This window comes from Urocitellus parryii, chromosome 15, assembly GCF_045843805.1.
Source record: "Urocitellus parryii isolate mUroPar1 chromosome 15, mUroPar1.hap1, whole genome shotgun sequence".
Lineage (NCBI taxonomy): Eukaryota > Metazoa > Chordata > Mammalia > Rodentia > Sciuridae > Urocitellus > Urocitellus parryii.
The window spans coordinates 52,808,303-52,821,656 of NC_135545.1; the positions used below are offsets into that span (position 1 = coordinate 52,808,303).

A 13,354-nucleotide genomic window follows, 5' to 3' on the forward strand; every position below is an offset into this window, starting at 1 on the left:
CCGCCACCCGACTGCGCGGGCGAAACGCAGGTGAGCGCCCGCTGCCCGCCGCCCGCCGCCCGCCTGCCTTCGCCTACGGCGGCCCGGAGGCCTCGCGCCCGCAGTCGGGGCGGAAGAGCCTCCTGCTGCTGCCCGGCCGCGCACGCGCCGGCGCGGCTCTGGGCTTCCGGGAGATTGCTTCCGCCTTCGTCGCCTAGCAACGGCTGGAAGCGTTGTTGACAGCCGCGGAGGCGGCGGTGGCTGACTGAGCGCGGAGTCTCCGCCGCTGCAATGGTAACTCCCGCGTCCCCGCCGCCCCCACGGCGCCCCGGCAGGGACTTCGCCGCCCGGCCCCCGGGGCGCGGCCACGCTGGGGCTCCGGAGGCTTCGTGCAGGGGCGCAGGGAGACCGCCGAGGGGGAGGTGTGGAGATGAGGGGACGCTGCCTCGGAGGTTAAAGTCTGGAGGTGGCACGTAGACAGGAGAGAGAGGCTGAGGAGGTGGAAAAGGCCGAGGGGGATGAGAAAAGCGGGAGCCAGTAAAGTTCGCCAGGGCGGAGGCGAGATGCCGAGGAGAAATGAGATGCTGAGAGGAAAGGGAGGGTGGGATGGGGAGAGCAAGAGCACAGAGAGGAGGGGGAGACTGGGAGGGGGAGATAGCTCCTCCCCTCCCCAGCCAAAAGAGAGAACAGGAATGTAGGGAGGGGAAAGAAAACGGACTTAAAAGAGGAGTGAAAAGGGGGTGGCAGTGGGGACCAAGAAGTTGTACCAGCAGGACTCAGAAAGCAGAAGGGAAACACTGGGAGGAGAGGAAAGGCCGGGAAGAGGAGAGAGTTTTGAGAGTGAAGTAAAGGAGAAGAGGGAAACGGGAGACTGGTTGTCAGTAGTGTGGACATTGTCTTAAAGGTCAGAAATGTAATGAGTCATTGAGCCTTATACAGTTATTAGGCTTTAGTGCAGTTTCCCAAAGTGAAATGCAAACATTCATTGCAACTTAAGATGGTCCAGAAATACCAGATAACAGAGTGGACATACTGTGAGACACACGTGTGTGTGTCTTTAGAATGTACACAAGACCAAGTTTCTGGCACTATCAGGTCCTTAAGACTACTATCATTGGTAATTTCCATTTTTCATCTGAAGAGCAGACCAATAGCTCAGAACTTCCATTGCAATGGAACATAATAATATGCCCTTTTCCATTTTTTTGTACAGTTATTCTTTTATGACAAATGATAACCAGGTTTCCATTCATGGTAGTGATGAATAGTTTCCTCTTAAAATGCATTTACTTCAGTTTTTGGCAATGAGATAAAGAACAGGATTGGTAAGTAATAGATAGCATTCATAACGTCAAAAGTCATGAACTTAGTGCAATAATGCCTGAAATGTAGAAATGTTGTGGAAAAGAGAACATAACAAGACCCACTAAAGTGGAAAAGGAAACCATCTTTTGACTAAAGTAACAAAATGTTCACCTGTATGGTCTTGGCGGGAAAAAGAGTATAATAAATCCTCATCAAGAAACTGTGAAGAATGCTGTTTGATTCCAGAATATCCAGTGATTGTTCAGAAAAATGGTAGATACAGTCTACCATGTGCAGGTTTGGAAAAGATTATTCTTGAATTTTGTATTTCTAGAGAGGAAGAAAACATATAATAGGATTGGTGCTTAAAATATATTCAAACAGGGCTGAGGCTGTAGCTCAGTCAGTGGCAGAGTGCTTGCCTAGCATGTGTGAGGCACTGGGTTTGATCCTTAGCACCATATACAAATAAAATAAAGGAACTCTGTCCAATCTACAACTTCAAGAAAATTAAATATATTTTTCAAATAGATGAGTTTAATATTTATTCATGAGGTTTGGATGTAATTGTGCATTACGTTGAACATTACAAGTTAAACTTTCAGCTTGTATCAAGACTCAAGATCTAATTATCAAGAACATCCTGAAACATGTTGTTTTTAAATTTAAATGTGATCATTTGAATGAACCCCCCAATAGGTAGCATTAGTGAAAATAAGATTTCCCACTAAAGGCTTTTTTTAAACAGAGGGAGGACACGATGTAGTTCTATAAATATTTAAAGGACTGTAGAATAGAAAAGCAATTTTTATGACTACAGAAAGATCAGCAAGTGAAATATGATCCAGGGAAGATTTCTTTGCAATGTAAAATATTCTTCTGTATCATATGGGGACAAATAAAATGAGCTCTTGTGAGGCAGTAAGTTCTGTGTCTCTGGAGGGGTTCAAGCCCATGAACTTTTCAGGGCTGTAGGCAGGAAGAGGGGATCTTATGCAGGCTTGTGTGGGGGACTTTACAACTTTCAAGCCGACTTTTAAAAATCTGAGAGGACAGCATCTAGCACAGAGATGGTGGAAAGGGTATCCTTGCACACATCATTCTCCTTAGGACTGGTGTCAGTCAACACAAAGACCCTTTTGATTAATTGCCTCCCTAATCTCTTCCAGGCAGAGGTGGAAGAAACTCTAAAAAGGATCCAGAGCCATAAAGGGGTTATTGGAACAATGGTTGTAAATGCAGAAGGTAAATATGTCACAGGCTGCCTTTTTGACACAAAGAAGCCCAAGCAGGAACCTCTTTTTCTTTGCAAAATTTATGGCAAACATCTTTGAATTTGATATTAAAAGCATATTTTGTGTATTTTAGCTAAAGCAGTTACTTACCAAGCATCTAATAGTATATATTAGATGCCAAGCACTCTGCTAAGAGCTAGGGCTATAAATATGAACACGACATCTAAAAATACCTATATATTCCTAAGAAACTTTGTAGGTTGTCTGCTTTTTAAAGCTTTAGTAATTTTCTTTCATCAGTTCTGAGTGCCAGTAAACCTATCATGTTCAGGTCAGAGAGAATATCACAACCGGCAGGTTGCTTTTGTTTTAACATTATGAAGAGTTCAGAGTTTCAGTCTTTATTTTAAATGAAATTATTTCTTTACCATATTTCGTTAAAAAAACTTTGAGAATTCATTTTAATATCATTTATCGAGTAGTCTTTGTGTATATGGTATAAGAAGAGCCAGTGATTTCCAACTAGGAAATCTGGAGACTGGACAGGAACTTGCTCTCACTGCATAATCCTCATTAAGACTCCGCACAGCATTTCCCCTGCCACGCTGCTCCATGCCCAGCTGTGGTGGTGACCTCTTACAGGCTCCTGATGGTTTCATTGCTAATTCAGGCATTTGTAAGGGGAAGAGGTGCCAGAAATTCCAGAGCATGAGTTGAAATAAGAGTAGCTACTTAACATAATTCATGGTGCAACCATACAATTGGCATATAACCAGGTCAGGGCCTGGTAGAATCCATCAATAAATATTCATTGTGCAACCACCAACTGAAAGTCTGCTTAAACTCCTTACCGTTAAGAATGGAAAATAACCTACTTTCATGGTGGTTGTGACAATTAAATGAGATAATAATTGCCAAGTCCCCAGAACCATAGCCAATACTTAATAAAATTGTAATAAAGTAATTCTAAGGGTGTGCGAATTTAATTTTTACAAAAATATTGTTTTACAAAATAAAAAATTACACAGTGCTAAATACATGTAATAAATATGACTACAATAAATTCACTCAGCCTGAGAACCAGAGGGGAGAGAGGATTTAGGATCATTTCTACAGAGAAGTCAAGAAGTTTGTTATACATTTCTAGCAAGTGGTTCAGCCCTATTTCCTAGACCTGGCTAAACTGCTTATTTCCAAGTATTTGTAACTGCTGTGTCACACCCCCTGAATGTGCTATCTGCATGATTTCATAGAGGTGCTGCTGTATCACACACCGATGGCTTCAAACAATAGAAATTTATTATCTCTTAGTCTGGAAGTGAGAAGTTGAAACCAAAATATCCTGGGGTTGTGCTGTCTTTGAAAAATCCAGAGGCGGAGCCTTTCTTGCCAATGCCCAGTGTTCCCAGGGCTCACAGACATCACTCAAGTCTGCCTCCCTGCCACGTGGCCTTCTCCTCTGTCTCTGCTTACACTCAGGGAGCCCAATTATATTGAATTAGGGCCCACCAAAATCCCAAGTGGCTTCATTTTAACTCATTACATCTGCAAAGACCCTATTTCTAAATAAGGTCCTCTTCTGAAATTTAGGTTGGACTTGAACCCAGTGCATTCTTTTGTGGCACCGAGGCCAGTTCATCTGCGCTTTGTTGGCAGATCTTAACCTTAAAGCACATAATCCTGATGATATGCATCAGATATCCACACCCTGGATCTGTAATCCCTCTCCTAGGAAATACCCTAAGGAGTGGTGAAGAAAGGTTTACTATAAGGGTCCTCACTGAGGCATCATATGCAACACGCACAAACAGACAAATAAGAAAACAAAGCTGTCTCAGATCAGGGTTAATTTTTAAGTAACTATGTATTAGCTGCTTAATGAACATGATTCTATTAAAAATGTTCAAGGATATTTGAGGATTTGGGGGAGCCACTCAAAGTATTAGATGAAAAAGTCAGGTAACAAAGCAGTGGCCAATTCTTTCTAATCATTGATGTAGCCAGTGCACACATGCATTTAAATAAGGAAGAAACGGTAGGCATATGTTATATATAGGGGTCATCTCTGAGTAGTGGAACTTAAAAAGCAAATTTCTCTTTATTTTTCTGAGGTATCTCAATCAAAACTCCTCTCATAAAAAGGCAGTGAAATAACATTTTAAATAGCCATTAACTTTTAATTAACCTCTACTAGGATGCGTAAGGGTTCAGCGCACTTTTCAAGATTGCTGGATACTCAGTTTTCACCTGAGAGTCAAATCAACCTTTATCCAAAATATAAACTAGGGGCTTATTTTTATGGTCAGATCATTAGTAACCACAGTATATGGTGAAGATATTTATTAATAGCATACGGTATAAGTAGTGTGACCAGAATGTAATAAAATACTGAATTTCAATAATTTCAATAGCCTATTCAATTTTAGATAAAAGTGCCATCTATTCTAATGCAGATCTGCAGCTTTCAGAAATCATGTGAAATTCATATTGAAAATACTTAACCAAGATGGTGTTTGTGTCTTGTTCTCTACTAGTGGTTTTGGTCTACTAATTACAGACAAAGCATTTGAACACATTTTCAGATTGCATTTGTGGTTAGAGGTCCTATGTCTATTCATTTCATTCTCATCATGTAGCTTGCTAAATATTAGTCCTTTGTTTCACTGTTATTGAAACATAGACTCTTCATGACAGTAGACTTCTCAGTTTGTTAATGCTGAATGGTATAGGTTTTGGTTAGACTAATTGTTAGCATGGTTTCCCATTTATAAAAGCATCCATTGTTTATAATATGGAAACCCTGATCATTGCAATAGATAGTGGTGAGTATAAATATCTCCCAGGCAGTCATACCTATCATACATTCTTATGTATATAAACATGATTGCTGTGGGCTCTTAATTTTAAATATTCTTGACATTTCTAACAATGAATCATTTGAATTTCATTAGATTTTATCAGCCACTCAGCCAATTCCTTTTATTTTGAAATACAGTCTATCAACCAAAGTACAAATGTATGGTTGAAAATGACAAACTAATAAATAATGAGTACAAGCTTACTGGGATCATATAGAGTCATATTTCAAAGTACTTCCATAAATTCAGCAGTATCAAATTTTAAAATGTCCATGCTCTTTGTTCTAGAAGCTCCATTTTAGGAATTTATCCTACACATACAAATAACTGTGAGATGACATACATTGCAGTGTTTTTTTCTGAGAGTCAAAGATTGAGGCAGCCTACTGCCTGTCAGGAGGGTGTGTTGTCTAAGTGAACTGCAGAACATTCATTGAACTGACTGTCACTAATATGATCACTTAGCTTTACTTGTGCTGAATCAAACAATGAGACCATTTTTACACAGATCATGAACACAAACACATGCATTCTTGAGCTGGCCTAGAACACCTGTAGAGAGATGCCCAGGACACAGCAGTTACTTCTCAGAGAGGAAGTGGGTGAATTTTATCACGTGCTAAAATTACTTTTTACTAAATTATTTTAATTACCTTGTATGGTACCAAGCAGGAGCTCAAATAAATATTTCTCAATTGTTTTCAAGTGTCTGTAGTGTATATGAAAAACTCCCAGGTGTTTCCATAATGGGCACTTATTATTCAGAAAGGCTAGCTATTTTATTTATTGACTTGGGGCATGAACAGACTAACTAAATAGGCCTGAGATTTTGATTCATAATCTTGTCATCTACATTTTGAATAATTTATTCTGGTTGTATTTCTTGTTTTGACACTGAGCAATGCAGACTTCATAGGCAGTCAGTATTTAGGATGCAAAATAAAACTATTTTCATAAAGTTCTCAAAGGTTGAGGGCTGGCTATGTTCTGTTTCCAGCTTGTTAAAGATCCATGCTTTGTGACCTTCCCTCAAGTGTAAAAGACAAGCACCAACCACCTTTCAGGGGAAGAGTGGCCAACAAATAACAATTCAGAAATTAATAGTTTTATGTAACACCTAATAGGAGAATAGGAGTCCCTGCAAATACTGACCTTATAAAGTTTAGTGCAATCTTTTCTGGAGATAGTGATTATCTTTAAAAGAGGTAGGTACGTTTCAAAGTCAAAGTGGATGGTTTCCAGCAGTTTCATGAAAACTTGATAAAATCCTAAGTTTGTAATATTCCTCCACTCTTTAAAGTGCTCATCTTGTTTAGTAGTTTCGAGCTACATTTTCTGAAGGAAAACTAAGAGCCATGTTCAACTCTTTTGTTTATTGGCCTTAATTCAGCTACCTAAGGAATTTGACCACAATCCCAAATTCTTTTCCTGTGTTCTCTAAAATAAAGACACACTTGCAAATCAAATCTTGGAAATTCCTGTTTATCTGGCAGTTTTAAAATACTTTGAAGGTTATCTTTTGATTACATAAAATATTTGTAAAACACCTATTGCAGTATTGTTGCATAATGGATCTTGAACCCTGGGTGGCCCCAACTGAGCTAGATTGATATGCACTGAAGTGAATTATATGCACATATTTTCTAGCTAGAATTCTTTGGTAAATTAATAGATTGTGTTTTAAACCATAATAGAACAACAAAGCTAACAAGTAAACAAATTTAGTAGTATTTAAATAAAGAAGAAGTGCAAAACCAGGGAGCATACCACAAAAGTATAGTATCTTTGTCCCCATATTTTTCTAACATAAAATGTAAGGTGTTATGTTAGAATACTGTGTGAGGAATTAGTAAGAAATTGTGAGAATCCCTTTTGATCTCATACACAGTGATATCCCTTTCCGTTTCTGATTTCGGGGAAGAAGACTACCACCATGTCACAGACCAAGTTTTTCAAAGCAGACTTGCTGTAGATGGGATGCTTGGGGGCATGCATTTTATATTAAAACATGTTTACTTAGCACTGAAATAAATAATCAACAGCTTCCAAATGATTCATACACAAAAAATATTCATCACATCATTAGCTATAAAAAATATACCAAGTGACCAAACAAAAGGGGATTGTTTATATTATGATATATGCATAAAATAGTAAAGCATGCAGAGATTGAAATAATAGTGATGATGTTGTCAACAAAGACAGCTTGTATGCTATAACTTAAATGAAGAAAAAAGCAAGTCTAGTTTGTAAATATGGTTTGACTTAACTATGCTTAAAAATCTTTGCAGAAACAAAAAAAGGCTGAAAGGAAATAAACTGAAATGGATACCGGTGAGCAATGTCAGCCGTCATTTTTTCTTTCTTCTTGCAATTATCAACGTTTCCCAATATTTTTCCAATGTGCATTTTACTATTATAATCAGAAAAAATAACCCAAAATTAAATCTCATAATAGGCATTCCAATCCGAACCACCTTGGACAACTCGACAACAGTTCAATATGCAGGTCTTCTCCATCAGCTGACGGTGAAAGCCAAGAGCACCGTCCGTGATATCGATCCTCAGAATGACCTCACTTTTCTCAGGATCAGATCAAAGAAACATGAAATCATGGTAGCTCCAGGTAATTTGGCATTTCATTTCATATGTAAAGATTATTTATTCTTGACTGGTTAAAAGCCTTGTTTCAAAGAATGGGGAGTACAGGTTTTAACATACAGTATGAAACATAATATTCTTTCACTACAAAATGGAGATGTTTGCATCTTAAAGTTTCAACTTGAAAAACATGAAATTAGCAATTTATTTGACCTTTGAGCAATTTGAATTTTGCCCACTTGGATTTATTAGTAGTAATCAAAAGAATTTAGCTGTGATTCCCCTTTTTGGTGAACTTAGCACTCAGACTTTCTGGAGAGTGGCAGAAAGTCCTCCATCCTGGAGACAGAGTAGGGGGTGGATCCAAGTCCCATGGGGCCGGAACCCTCTTTGTGGGTAAAGCACTGTTACCTGGGCTACCAGGAGACAGCAGCCACAGCACCCTTCCTTCCTTGAAGGAACTGAGTCCACAGTGTGAATAAATAGCTGGAAGTCAGGCTCCTACACAGAGTCTAGAACACACTTCTGCATGGTACCTCGATCAAATCAGAATTGCCCATAAACTAAATAAAGCTTTTTCTACAGCTGTGCTCTCTGGCTGCCCATTTATATCACTTGCAGAGCTTTTTAAAAAAAGTATCCATGGCTGGGACACCACCCCAGATCAATTAAATCAAAATCTCTGGAGCCAGCCTGAGGAAAAGGGTATTTTTAAAGTATCCTGGTGATTCTGATGTGCAGCCATTGGTCTACACAGGTCCACGCGACACATGGAAGAGAAAACCCAGACTAGCTGAAATGTTGATGAAGTATAATTTTAGGGTGAATTAATTTTGTCCATGTCTCTCCATAGATAAGGAATATCTTCTGATTGTCATTCAGAATCCATGCGAGTAGACCTTCCACTACCAAGTCTATCCTCACGACACTGAGTTGGAAACACTTCACTCTTTAGTGATTCCTAAAATTATATTCCAATCTGACTGGGTCTTTGGACATTCTTTTCTATTTTTACATCTAAACTATTCTACATGTCTTTTCAGTCCCTTTTGATTGCATCGTGAACCTGTACTTTTTGCTATATAATAAATTCTGGTATGTATGTCTCTATTTTTTAAAATACAGGTTGAATAAAGATAGAAGTCAGAAGCACAGTTCTCAACTGTGCTCAGCACCTCTGCTCAGCACCTCTGCTCAGCACCTCTTTCATCCCTTACAAAATTCCTGGGGCTCCTGCTTTTACCACACCAGCCTGAGGAGACCAGGAATGGGCCTTGGACAAAGCTGCATACATACAAAACAGAGTAGGTAACTCCAGAGGGCTTTGCTTACACTGGGTGTGTTAGTCACCTTTTCACCCCTGTGACCAAAATACCTGACAAGAACAATTTAGAGGAGGAAAATTTTATTTGGGGCATAGAGTTTCAGAGTTTCGTTCCAGAATTGGCCGAGCCCATTGCTCTGGGCTTCAGGTGAGGCAGAACATCATGGCCAGGGAAAGCTGGTCAGCTCCTGACAGCCAGGAAGCAGAGAGAGGGAGGAGCAAGGGACAAAATACATAACCCCCAGCGTACACCCCCGGGGCCCACTTCCTGCAGCCTACCTGCGTAGAGTTACCAACTGGTAATCCTTCAGATCACTAACCCCAGTGGATCACCACCCTGGTTAGGTTATGGCTCTCATAATCTAATCATTCAGGAGTTTTTTGCGGAGGACACCTCATATCCAAACAAAAACACTAAGTATTTCAAACATTAAGAAAATAGCAAATACAACAGATTGTCATTTACCCCAAAACTAGAATAGATGTTGATATTTTATCATATTTCCTTTTAGGTACTTTATTTTAAAAGTAAATTTTGTATTTTGAGATCACTAAAGACTCCTGTGTGCCGGGTGTGGTAGCATGCACCTGTAATCCCAGCTGCTTGGGAGGCTGAGGCAGGAGGATTGAAGATTGAGTTCAAAGCCAGCCTCAGCAAAAGTGAGATGCTAAGCAACTCAGTCAGATCATGTTTCTAAATAAAGCACAAAATAGGGCTGGGGATGTGGCTCAGTGGTTGAGTGGCCTTGAGTTCAATCTCTGGTACCAAAAAAAAAAAAAAAAAAAGATATCCATGTGTAATGACAGAGATCCTATGTACCGTTTTCCCATGGCAACATCTTGCAAAACTCTAATTCAGTGTTGTAACTGGGAAGAAGACACTGATTTGGTCAAAACAGAACACATTTCCATCCCTGCCAGGATTCCTCAGTTGCCCTTTTGTAGCACCAAGCCCGTGACCTCTGGCCCCTGGCAATCACAAACCTGGCCCCCATTTCTATCATGTGTTGTAATTCAGTAATCTTTTGGGACTGACTTTTCTCACTCATCATAATTCTCTTGAAATTTGTTCATAATATAAACATTGCAGATTCAACCTGCTTCTCTCCTTATGCCTCTGTCCTCCTTCCCTAGAGGACTCTAGTCAGGAGTCCCAGTTTTGCCATGCAGGGGCTCCCAGGTGCTTTTCACCCACATTTTCCTGCTGCTCTTCACAGCAAGCTGTGCAGGGAATGGTGCATGTTAGTAATTCTGCCACACCCACGGCCCCAACTTGCAGCCCGTGAGGCTGTCGTGGCCAACGACCGTGTAAGTAGAAAGGAAGGGCTGAGGCAGAGCCCGAGGTAAAGGGATGATGGGAAAAGAGGTCACAGATGGAAATCACCCAAGGTTTAGAGAAAAACAGAGACTGAAGCCAGATAGCCCCGCCTGTCCAGCAGATGTCTGAGCCCCGCTGTGTGACTGGGTGCTTCTGGGAATTCTCAGCAGGTAAACTCAACAGCCAGCGGTCAGGAACAGAGCTAGGAGTCACTAGTCCTAGGTTCCTCACATTCTGGCTCTGCCACTGTTGTTCTGGGTGGCCCCCAGAAGCTCCTGTGGGAGACAACACAGGCATGTTCCCAGGGGAAGTGATGAGACCGTGAGAGCCGTGACCTCATCAGTGGACTGAGGCACTGATGGGAACTGGCTGGTGGTGACTGTAGATGGCCAGGGTGTGGCTGGAGGAACGGGTCCTGGTGGTGGTCTTGGGGATCCTGTCTTGTCCTAGTGGCTAGCTGGCTGCTTCCTTGTTGCCAGCCTGAGCTGCTCTCCTGGGCCACGCCCCCCCCCATGATGTTCTGCTTCAGTTTGGGTCCAGAGCTGTGGAGTCAGCCGACCACAGACGGGACCTCTCCCACTGGGAGCCAAAATAAACTTTTCCTCCACTCAACTATTCTTGTTGGGTATATTGGTCACAGAGAAGAAGCGCTGACCCAAATAGCCATCCACGAGCAGTGTGAGCCTCAGCTTCACCTGTAAAAATGGGAGGCTAAGAGACCCCAACCAGGGTCTGTTCACGGGAACCGGCTGAGCTGGTAGGGAGGAGGGAGAACTCAGCCAGGCCCCTACGGGCGGGGGGGGGGGGTTGAGGAGTGGCCCAGACACACGTGAATGAGCTCCGGTGACAGCCCTGGGGGTTCTCACATCACCAGGTCAGCATGATCATAGGCAGGCTGCTGACTTCAGAGAAAAGACAACTAGTGGGGAATGCCCCAGTTACAGCAGGAGCACAGCACCCCTAACTGCAGGTGACTGCACCCCGAGAGGCTGCGGGGCCGAGAGCCGAGGCACGGCACACCTCTGACTTTGAGTCATCTCCCCACACCATAGAGAAAGACTTCAAATGTACAGAAGATTAGAAAGAATAACACAACGAACACGTGTGTACACATACATTCACCAGCTGCTGATACTTTATGACATTTGCTTCATCTAACTACATATTTTATATGTGTGAATATATATTTTATAACCACATACACACTATAAAAGTTGCAGATACCATAGTACTTTAAACACTTCAGCAGGTATTTCCCCAAAATATATCCTCTTTTCCCCCCTTCTGTTTAATTAAACAACAAGTAATGTGGCTTAGGGACCGTGCCTGTTAGGTAGTCCAATTCAACATATGGTCCTTACCCGTCATCGGATGAACTGACCTCTAGGCGTCAGCCTCCTGTCTTAGGTTGGTACCACTGCAATCGGATCATACCCGTCACTGACTACCGGTCCAGCATACAGCCATACTTGTGGATAGGCCTTTGCACCAGTGGGGGGGTGAGGTTCTTTGCCTCACCTCTGTTGGCCCCCAAACTTGTCCTTGGTGCCAATGGGGGGGTGAGGTTCTTTGCCTCACCTCTGTTGGCCCCCAAATTTTAGACCATCACTAGTAGAAGGGAGGAGGATGAAAAATGCCATGACACCAAGCCAATTGAGGGCTCCTTTGAAAAATTGTACCACCAGTGACACCATCAGCAAAGATGCCAGCATTACCACAATTCGCTGCACCAACAGATAGTTCACAATGCATACAAGTGATACATAGTCCAGGCAAGTTGTGCAAGCAGTTCAAAGTAGAGGAATCTGTCAATATGTCCATTTCCTCCCAAAGTAAATCTACTCCTTGATTGAGCATTACTTGTTGAGTTATTATTCACTGATGCATCAGTTTATACAGTTTGTTGATAGCTACCGAAGAAGCTGTAGTTTGGTTTTATCTTTGTCTTCACCGGCACTGGGATGAAGATAGGAATTCTGGCAATGATGCTAGGAAAAAAAATTATGTAACATTCCAACAGGCATTAAGAAAACAATTTTTTGAACAATTTACATTATCCTGAACAGAATTATTAAATATAATGAGAAGGAAAGGTGAAAGCAAACAAACAGATCTGTTAACCTCCTTATTTGTTTACATATTAAAACAATTTTCAACAGCTGTTTACCCAATCTAAATTAAACCATTAAAATCACGTGAATAAAAAAAAAAATTCGGATCCATTTATTCATGAGCGCTCCTCATATAAGATATATGGACATACACACATACAGACATACAACACAAAACAGAAGTGTGCGCACATAACATACAACATATAAGACAATAATAAAGGCCTTGTAGCTTTACCTAGGTGAAATCTCCATTGCAATGTTTAAAAACTCCACAGTCAAAAAATAAAACACAGTCAAAAAACAAAACTGATCAGAAAAACATTAACCTAGGTTTGTATGAGCTCAAAAAATAAAATAGAACTTTATGATGTGGGAAAAATGCAATAATAAAATAGATATTGAAAAAGGGCACCGTGGTTAATCACTGTCGCAGATGTAAGAATAGCCAAGCTGGAGCTCTGGATATCAGCTGTTATGGATTTCAGTCAAATCATCTTCTTTTTCTGTAGAAATTGTTTTGGTTAACCTCTCTGGAATCCAAATCGGCTGCTGTTCTCCCTGTGGGAACACACAAACGGAACCCCGACTCCAGACAATAACTGGGTTGGGACCTTTCCATT

At 41.2% G+C, this 13,354-nt stretch overlaps 1 protein-coding gene across 1 annotated transcript; it reads left to right on the plus strand.

The window, feature by feature from the left end:
* The first annotated feature begins 229 nt into the window (after positions 1-229).
* Dynlrb2 (dynein light chain roadblock-type 2) lies at positions 230-9,041 on the plus strand. Its single transcript, XM_026393013.2, has 4 exons — positions 230-273; positions 2,454-2,529; positions 7,836-8,003; positions 8,832-9,041. Exons 1-4 carry the CDS (start codon positions 271-273, stop codon positions 8,873-8,875), a joined length of 291 nt encoding a protein of 96 aa, XP_026248798.1. The 5' UTR covers positions 230-270; the 3' UTR covers positions 8,876-9,041.
* The last annotated feature ends 4,313 nt before the right edge of the window (positions 9,042-13,354 follow it).